The 9,262-nt window shown below is 57.8% G+C and overlaps 1 protein-coding gene across 4 annotated transcripts in view; it reads left to right on the forward strand.

The window, feature by feature from the left end:
- Nucleotides 1–4,209, forward strand: part of FKBP6 (FKBP prolyl isomerase family member 6 (inactive)) — a 24,355-nt gene extending 20,146 nt beyond the window's left edge. For 2 of the 4 annotated variants that reach the window (XM_045285974.1, XM_045285972.1), the window contains exon 8: nucleotides 3,752–4,209. Coding sequence is in view for 2 of the 4 variants with exons in the window: in XM_045285972.1 (XP_045141907.1) it covers nucleotide 3,752 (1 nt within the window). In the remaining 2 variants the exon portion in view is untranslated. Of the gene's footprint in view, nucleotides 1–3,526 lie in introns of all 4 variants that reach the window. The other 2 variants (XM_045285971.1, XM_045285973.1) reach the window with 1 other exon arrangement.
- Nucleotides 4,210–9,262: the final 5,053 nt, after the last annotated feature.

A 9,262-nucleotide genomic window follows, 5' to 3' on the forward strand; every position in this document is an offset into this window, starting at 1 on the left:
AACTCCCACAAAGATGCACACAGCCGCTGACACCGTTCCAGGCCACTGTGAGTCGGAATCCAAGGTCCGGAGGTTTCTCATTGCCTGTCAGTGTTTTCTGGGTGTCTGTCCTGCCGGAAGTCTGGGCCACCGGGCACTCGATGCCGTGGGAACGCTGCCTGTCGGACCCGGGCCTCCGTTCCCTCTTTGTCCTCAGATTTCCCCGTAAATGCCCCGGGCGCTCATCCCGGCCCATCGCCTTCCCTGTCGTCTCGCTTCCACGTTCACACTCTTCTCTGATTACTGCTCATTGAGCGCGCCTATCAGGGCCTGCTGGCCTGTCACTGCCGAGGTCTGTTTCATGGGGACTGGGGCTGGGCTGCCCCCGCAGGGGGGTGGGGGGTGGGTAAGCACCTCCCCTGGGATTCGTATGTCCCACCTCTGTCTGCCCTCTCTGGGCCATCCTCTCCTGGCGCTCTCTCCCTCAGAACCCAAGCCCGGACAACTGTGCGCTGCCCTGGCACCTCAGGGAGCTCTGAGCTCTTTCTCCTACACTGCATTCAAGCGTGCTTCTGCATTGGCTTCTGTGGGAAAACCCCACCCTGCCAACCTCCTAAGAGCCAGATGGGTCTGAAGTGGGGTGGGATCTGGGAGGGTCTGGGCTGCACCTCCCCAGGTTCTCGAGGATGACCCATGTTCATCCTGCTCACTTCTACCCACAGTTGGGCTTCTCCCGGAAGCCGCTGTGTCACAGAGGAGATTGGACACCGCCTCTTCTTTGTGCTGTTCGGTGTCCCATCACGGAAAGGCTCCCACCTCTTCAGGGCTGAAGGGGCAGCACAGGGAATCACCCAGGGGCCCCCGCTCCGGCTCTCGCTCTGAAATCCCGATCCTTGGCAGTGTTCGGGCCGGCGTGTGTGGGAGTTGAGGCTGGCCAGCAACCCTAGTTCCGTCGGTCACCACGCGTGGACAGTCTCGCTGTTCTGTCCTCACGGCCATCAAGCCAATGCCGACTCATAGCAGCCCTGTTGGACAGGGTCGAGCCACCCCTGTGGTTTCTGAGACTGTCGCCCTTTACAGGAGTAGAGAGCCTCGTCTCCCCCATGGTGGTGCCAAACTGCTGACCAGCGGTTAGCAGCCCAGCGTGTAACACCAGGCCTCCTTCAGTTAGGTGGGAGAGGTTGATCACTGCTCGGCTTGGCCAAGTCCTTCCCATCACCCAGCCCTGCTCCCAGCTCTCGAGGGCAGCGAGGGCTGGCCGCCCCCGCCCTCCGGTGCATTTCTGCTTCCCGAGTTTTGAAGCGTTGCTGTCAGGAGCCTGCACAGATAGGTCTGCCGCATCTTCTCCATCAGTCAGTGGACCCTTTTATGCACGGGGCTTTCTTTAACTCCAGTACTGTTATTTCCCCTGAAGTCGGCTTTGTCTGATGTTGACGTGGCCACCCCACTTTCTGTATCACTGTTTCCCCGTCTGTGTGGAGAAACGGTTCCCTTCATGTGGCCCTGGCCGCGCTTCACTGAGTGCTCGCTTTCTCCTCGCTAGGATCTCAGGTCTGTGGCAAGGGCTGCACAGAGCCGCAGAGGCAGCTCTAGATGAAAGCGAGCGGGTTGTCATCCCAGTGAGAAATGCTCAGGGTTGAGTTGTCTATCAGGACATGGTACAGAGTTCTCTCGGGCTAATACAGGCCCCGAAGGGCCAACCACTCCGCCGTACACCTCGCTCTCAAGTTCACAGGCCAGCACTGACGCGGCCCCAGCACCAGTGGAGTGAGGGCTTAGGCATTGGACTGCCACCCTCAAGGTCGAGGTTCAAACCCACCGAATTCTCCAAGGGAGAAAGACAGGCTGGACAGAGAGTCCTGGGACCGAGGTGGACTCGGCCGGTGGCATGGATTGGGGTTTGGGTGGGCTGCTGGATCTGGATCACCGTGTTTGGAAGTGACAATTGGGGAGGAGTGGTGGCCGTAGTCCCAGCAGGATTCAAAATTAGCGTTTGGGGTTTTTTTTCTTTTCCTTTAAAAAAAGTTTTATTGGCCAATAATCCACATACCATATAATTCAATATTTTAATCATATCAATCTTTTTTTAAATCATTTTAATTGGGGGCTCATACAACTCATCACAGTCAATCCATCCATCCATTTTGTCAAGCACATTTGTACATTGATCGCCCTCATCCTTCTCAGAACAACTGCTCTCCACTTAAGCCCCTGGCATCAGCTCCTCATTTTTCCCCCTCCCTCCCTACCACCCCCTCCCTCATGAACCCTTGATAATGTATAAATTATTATTTTGTCATGTCTTACACTGTCTGATGTCTCCCTTCACTCAATTTTCTGTTGTCCATCCCCCAGGGAGGGGGTTATATGTAGACCCTTGTAATCGGTTCCCCCTTTCTACCCCACCTTCCCTCCACCCTCCCAGTATCACCACTCTCACCACTGGTCCTGAAGGGATCATCCACCCTGGATTCCCTGTGTTTCCAGTTCCTATCTGTCCCAGTGTACATCCCCTGGTCTAGCCAGATTTGTAAGGTAGAATTGAGGTCATGATAGTGGGGGCGGGGTTTGCAGGGGGAGGAAGTATTAAAGAACTAGAGGAAAGTTGTATGTTTCATCGTTGCTACACTGCACCCTGACTGGATCGTCTCCTCTCCGCAACCCTTCTGTAAGAGGATGTCCAGTTGCCTACAGATGGGCTTTGGGTCTCCACTCTGCACTCCCCCTCATTCACAATGATATGATTTTTTTGTTCTTTGATGCCTGATACCTGATCCTTTCAACACCTCATAGTCACACAGGCTGGTGTGCTTCTTCCGTGTGGGCTTTGTTGCTTCTGAGCTAGATGGCCAGTCATATCGATCTTTACCATGATTAATTTTAGAACGTTCCTTTCTTATTACCTCCCCATCCCCCCCCCACCTTCATTGCCACACCTCCCAGAAACCATTGATCCAGTTACTGTCTGTAGAGTCGCCCAGCCGGGTGACCAGAACCAGGCACAGCTGGCAGCAGTGACCACGTCGAAGACCAGCGTGACTTTAAGACGAGCCGCAGGGAGGTGGAATGCTACTTGTTCAGTTCCCACCTCACCTTCCCCTGGCCGGCCTTCACCCCGCAGTGCCGCGCACCTCTTGCCCATGTTCGAGGTGGGGAAGCAGAGGATTGTGTGTAACTTACCCAAGATCACACACGGGAAGCGGTGGGGCCAGAGAGTGGGAACTGGGGGTGCTGGTCAAGCCCCACACTGGCTGTGGCATCAGCACCCACCAGGTGCAGGAAGGGCTGGCAAAGTCACCCATAGAGGCACCTGTAAATGGGTTGGCCTGGGTGCCTTGCCTGGTGACACCCTGAGAGGTCTGAGTGGCCAGTGTTTGCCACTGCTTGGTAGCCTCCTCTCGGGAAACAGCTGGTGGGGTGGGGGTGGGGTGCCGGGGCGCACCAGAGTCACTGAGTGGCTTGAGGAGATGCTGCTGCTCACGGCCAGTTGAGAAGGGCACTTGCTCCCCGCAGAGCTTGGTGGTTGATTGGGTCCTTTTCTACGCAGATGGCCCGAGACCGTATCCTGGCTTCTCCGTCTGAAGTTCCATAGGAGCTGTTTGAGTTGGAAGCCGGTTCCCAGCACCTGGCCCTGCTAGATGGGCGGAGGGGTCGGGGTGCTGCCCCACAGCAGCCCCTCCTGACCCCTGACTCCATCTCACAGAGGTGTCCTGGCTGCTTCAGACCGCCAGGACCCACGGGGTGGTTTATTGTCTCTGTGCTTGGCCCCCAGATGCTTCAAGTTACGACAAGCAAGAGGAGTGAAGCCGGTGAAGCCCCAACTCCAGCTTAGGGGGACTTGCAGAGAGAAGCCCCCCCAAAGGGACCTGTTGGAAGAGGAGCTGGCATTCGGCCCCCACCATTGCCTTAGCACAACCCCCCCCCCCATCCCCAGGACGCTGCTGCCGGGGTGCATTTTCCCAGGGGCTGTTTCTGGTGTCACATTCTCATAGTTGGATTAGAGCAGGTGAAGGTGTAGGGACTGAGTAGAAAGCTGTTCTTTAAGGTCGTTTCTTTTTAAAAAACACAGACGTGGCGTGAGTCCTGGACGGCCCTCCTCGTCTTGCCCACTCCGGCTGCGCGGCCCTGGCCGAGACAGACTTGCTTTGTGTGTTTTGTCAAGTCCTCTGTGTTGGAGAGAGGATTATGTTACACAGTTTTTGTTGTAAATAAACAAACCGCTTCCTTGTCCCGGTGAGGTCTGGCACCCGGTACCTGTGGGAATGCCGTCAAGTTCTGGTGTCTGTTTAGGCGGCTGGGGGCCCGGCCAGCGGCGAAGACCCACAGAGTCGGCAAGACTGGGAACCAGGTTGGTCCTCAAGGGCCCGAGCCAATCTGCTCGATTGGCCTAATAAGTGCTGGGCACCAATAGTGGCTAAGCCTCTTGGGGCCTCTGCCCCACACGCCTCGCTGGGCTGGAATCAGACGTGGACTTCCTCAGACACTGGCCTCCAAGTGTCCAGGCTGTTGCCCTCAGGTTTCTTCCGGCCACCTGTGGGTCCCACTCTGTCCATTGACTGCCCTCTGCCCCTCAAGCCAAGATTTGGACCATGTCAAACATCATTCAGACCATATCGGTGGCCAACCAGATCATGGGCCATGCTGGGAGGGTGGGAGTGCTGACGTCCGGCCTCCACCACCCACGCTGGCCAGCTCTGCCGTGGCCGTGCAGCCTGGCCACCCGAGGGGCACTCCGCTGTCCGCTCCCTTGTGTCCCCACCACACGCTCCCCTGTCTTTGGCGCTGTCACCCGCAGCACCCAGAGTGTGCGTGCGCAGCACTCTGCAGTGGTGGTGCCGGCCGTGGCCTTCTCACTGAGCCCAACCGCGGAGGTGTGGGCAACAGCCTGGGCAGCTTGAGTGGCACAGTGGACGGCCCCACCAGGAAGATGGCTCTGCCCAAGGCAGTGCGAAGCTCCGGGAAGTTCAGCTCCCTGCAGACTGCCACCCAGCAGCCGCAGCCGGCCCACCCACAGGACTGGGCTCTTCAGACCCCTTTGCACCAGGCGTCGCTGTTGACAGTGCAGCGGGTGGAAATGGCCGTCGGTCCTTCGGGGCTGGGGACCATGGGCCACTGTCCTTGTGTCTTTCCAGCCCCCAAGTCCGTAAGCACAGACTGAAGATGCTGCCCGGACTGCCCCTGGGGCACAGCCTGGAGGCACGTGGTAGGCGGGGCTTCCCTCCAAGGTGGACTGAGGCACTCAAGGTCCACTCCCTGCCAGCAAGTCAGTCCCCACCCACGGGGCAGGGGACCCCCTGCGGGTGTCCGAGCCTCCTGTTTCCCGGGAACACCTGGTGGTCAAGCTGCTGACCATGTGGTGGAGAGATTCTCGGGGTACCTGGGCTGTGAGGACCTGGCTCTCACCCCCGCCAGAGGCAGCCGCTCGCCTGTCGGCCCTCGGGAAGCCTGGCTGACGTCTGCTGGGCAGACTGAGCACTAGGTGGCGACACAGCCCACAGCATCCCTCTGGGCAGGCCGGTGCCCCCACATTCTCAAGTCCACCCCTCACGGCTGGCATGCAGGACAGCTGTCCTCAAGACGTGCTGATGGTGCCAAAGAGAATAGCATCTACCTCTCGGCAGTGTGACCACCACTCAGCCTGTACCCACCCATCATGACCCTTCAAGCCAGGGTGGAACTGGGTGGGGGGGGGGGTGTTCCGAGACTACGTTTTCACGGGGGTGGTTTTGAACTGGTGATCCTGCGATTAGCAGGCCAATGTGTATCCCACCATGTCACCGCCGGGCCCCATAGAGACCCTCTGTGCTGACTTGGCTGCTAGGGCCCCCAAGAGCCCGGCCTTGCTTGCCCTCAGGCAGCAGGGAAGGGCCATCACAGCAGCCCCAGGCACCCAGCAGGCAGGTGGGAGGGCCTCACCGGGAGGGGACTGGGTGACCCATCTCCCCAGGCCCTGAAGGACATTGTTCCAGGAGGAGCAGAGCCTGGCACCCAGAGGATGTCAGCCTGCCCTGTGGCCAGCATGCAAGCAGGTGGCCATGCCCCAGAGGCTGAGGCGTCCGGACACCCTGCCCCATGACCCCACCTCTGTCCGCAAAGGGGACCTGCGGGAGAGGACTCTGGCCCAGGTGCACACTGCCCTGGTGGGCACTGTGTTGGCGTCCTGGGCAGGAGAGCTGGGCTGGCTGGAGGGAGTGGCTGAGCCGTGACGCCTTCTCTTCCCTGACTGCTGAGAAACTGGCTTTAACCCGAGTCACACCAACACTCACGGTGAGCAGTCAGATGGAATCCCAAACGTGGGTTCAATGCGTGTGTGTGTGTGTGCGCGCGCGCGCGCTCAAGTGTGTGAGCGAGAGATGCCAACAGATCAATGATGCAGTATTTTTTAAACCAAGAAGCGTTTGTCTTTCTTAAAAACGTGCTCTCCTAAACCCAGGACCCTTCAAACTAAAAGCGCACCTGGGGTTTGAAAGGGACTTGAATCAACTGTCCATGTTCTCTCGGGAGCCACGGGCCTGTGGAGCCGGCCCTCGCCTTCCAGGTGTGGCTGGAACTGTCCTTCTAGAATCATCCAGACCAAAGCCAAACGCACTCCACCGAGTAAATTTGAGCTCACAGTGACACAACGGGACCGCGCAGAACTGCCCCTGTGACCCAGACCCTGTCCGTTCACCATCAAAAAGCAGGAAGAAGTCGGGGCGACTAGGGGGCTCGTGGAGAGGCTGGAGAACCAGAGCAGCTCCCGGGGACAGACCACAGGCACCCAGACTTCATGGGCCTGCAGCAGCCCCTTTTCAGAGGGATGATTACTCAATCCCTCCTGGCAATTAAAAAACGTTCGCACTGTAGCCCACAATCCAGGACAGAGTTTAGGCACCTGCTTGTACAGCCCGCCCCCAATCACTCCAGCCCACCCACTTTGGGGAACTGCCCCGGACCAAGGCAGTTTAGGAAAGGGCCCCCGGGTCCCAGAAGGAGTCCCAGACTTGGCAAAACTGCCAGGTGTCTCAGCAGCTACTTGCCTTGGTGACTTGTGAGGGGACACGCATGGTGATTCGGCCAGAGGACACTGCTGCCTGGCTGCAGGCCCCTCCCCCCATCCTGTGCCAGCCAGCACGCCAGGCTTGGCATGGGGGGGGGGGAATGGCGCCAAGTTGGTGCTTGGCCCTGAAGAGCAGGTTTGCAAAGCTTCAAGTTCATTCTTTATAGAAAGACTCCCAGGGAGCCCCAGGAGACGGCACCGCCATTGAGTGCACCCACTGCCCCACCCCACCCTCCCCTTCCCTCGCAGACAGCCCCACCCACGGCCCAGGTGTTGGAGCCAGACAGGCAATGCCCTGCTACCTCTCCCCACCCCCACCCCTGCACCAGTCAGGCCTCTGGGTCCACTTCCATGCTGTCACTTGTCCCCCCTCTCCATTGATGACCGAGACACCCTCTTCCACCCGGAGCCCCCAGAAGGCTGTGGGGTGAGAGTCAAGCTCCCAGGGTTCTCTAGAGCCTGGCCTCTCCAGCCACATCCTGTTAAGTCTGTGTCCCACCCTCCATGTCACCTCCTGCGTGCTTGCCCTGACGCAGCGTCCAGGGCCACCCCCTTCCCAACACGTAACTCAGCCCCACCCCAATGCTCACAACTAAAGATGTGTCCCCAGCAAGCCTGGAGAGCGACCCCTCAGGCCCACAGTGATGTTCTCAGTCCTGGAAATGGCCCCAATTCTAGCCAATAAAGCCACAAACATTCCTCTTTGTTGTTAAAATATTTCCTAAAGTTTTTAAAAATCAAGGTGATTTCTTTACACATGCCAGAGGCTAAGACCGCAAACAGACAAACCTCACTGCCATTGAGTGGGTTCAGACCCCTCGTGATCCTATAGGACAGAGTGCATTGCCCGTGAGTCTCCAAAGCTGTAAATCTTTACGGGGTGTGTTAGTCCGGGTTGACCAGAGAAACAAATTCATAGACACTCGTGTGTAAGAGAGAACTTTATATCAGAGAGCAATTGTACATTAAGAAACAGCCCAGCCCAGTCCAGATCAAGTTTTAAATTCTTCTTCAGACTCACACAGCACATGCAATGATGCTGAACACAGGAAAATCACAGGCCAGTGAGTAGAAAGTCTTGTGGATCCAGTGGCAGTGGAAGCATCTCAGTGCTGGCGTGGGTCTCCACATGGCTCCTCCAGCTCTAGGGTCCTGGTTTCATCAGCCTAGCTCCACGTAGCTTGTCAACAGGGATGTGTAGCAGAGAGAGTGTGCATCTGGCCTCCAGTGAGCAACTTATCTCCATGGCGCCTACAAGTGAGGTCATCAAGCGGGGACCTGATTGACACGCTAGACTCCACCCCTCCGTAACTTGACAGCAGATTATATAACTGACACACAGGTAGAGAGCCTCGTCTTTCTCCCTCGAAGTGACTAGTGGTTTCAAACCGCTGACCTTACTGTTTGCAGCCAGCTTGTACCTGACTATGGCATCATGGCCCCACCAACGGTAAAAGGTGAGTCCCAAGGAAATGCCTATAGATGGAGAGCGGATACAAGCCTGGCCAAGCCTCCACCTCCTCCTGAAGCCTTCCCTGCCCACCCACCTCTGAGGTGCCCTGCACCCCGCCCCCTGAGGCTGTGTTCCCCTCCAGGGTAGGCCCCCAATTGACTTTAACTCCCAACCCCCCTGCACACTGCCAAGAGTCAGGGGCCCCGGTTTGGTGAATGAATACCTGGGTCTTGGCAAGACTTGGGTCCATCATCTGGCTTCTGACACCTTCTTGGGCAAGCCAGTGAGGGTGCTCGGGGATGTGTGGGCCGAGGCCTGCGGGAGCCCACCATGTTAAGGACACCTGATTCAAGGACCCGTGATAGAAAAAAATAATAAGACAAAGAGGGTGATGGACGATGAGAGACTGTCACCGCCCAAAAGAACCCGGTTAGTGCCGGTGGTGGGCACACGGCACGAGGCCCACGAGGAAGGGCAGGCCTGTGCGCTTGCTGGATCACACGAAGCCGTGGCTCCCCAGGCAGGTCTGCAGGCAGACTGGGCAGAGGGCCCATGGGACAAAGTCCTGCCTCTAAGGCAGTGGCTCTCCACCGTCCTCATGCAGCAACCCTTTCATCCAGTGCCTCGTGGGGGTGACCCCCCACAGCAAAATTATTTTCGTTGCTACTTCATCACTATCATTTTGCCACTGTGATGAATCGGGCGACCCCGGTGAAAGGGTCATTGGGCCCCCAAAGGGGTCACGACCCACACACAGGTTGAGAACCGCGGCTCCAATGCCTCGGCTTCCT

The sequence above is a fragment of the Echinops telfairi genome, unplaced genomic scaffold, assembly GCF_000313985.2.
Source record: "Echinops telfairi isolate 266 unplaced genomic scaffold, ASM31398v2 ScPeMD7_5;HRSCAF=22, whole genome shotgun sequence".
Lineage (NCBI taxonomy): Eukaryota > Metazoa > Chordata > Mammalia > Afrosoricida > Tenrecidae > Echinops > Echinops telfairi.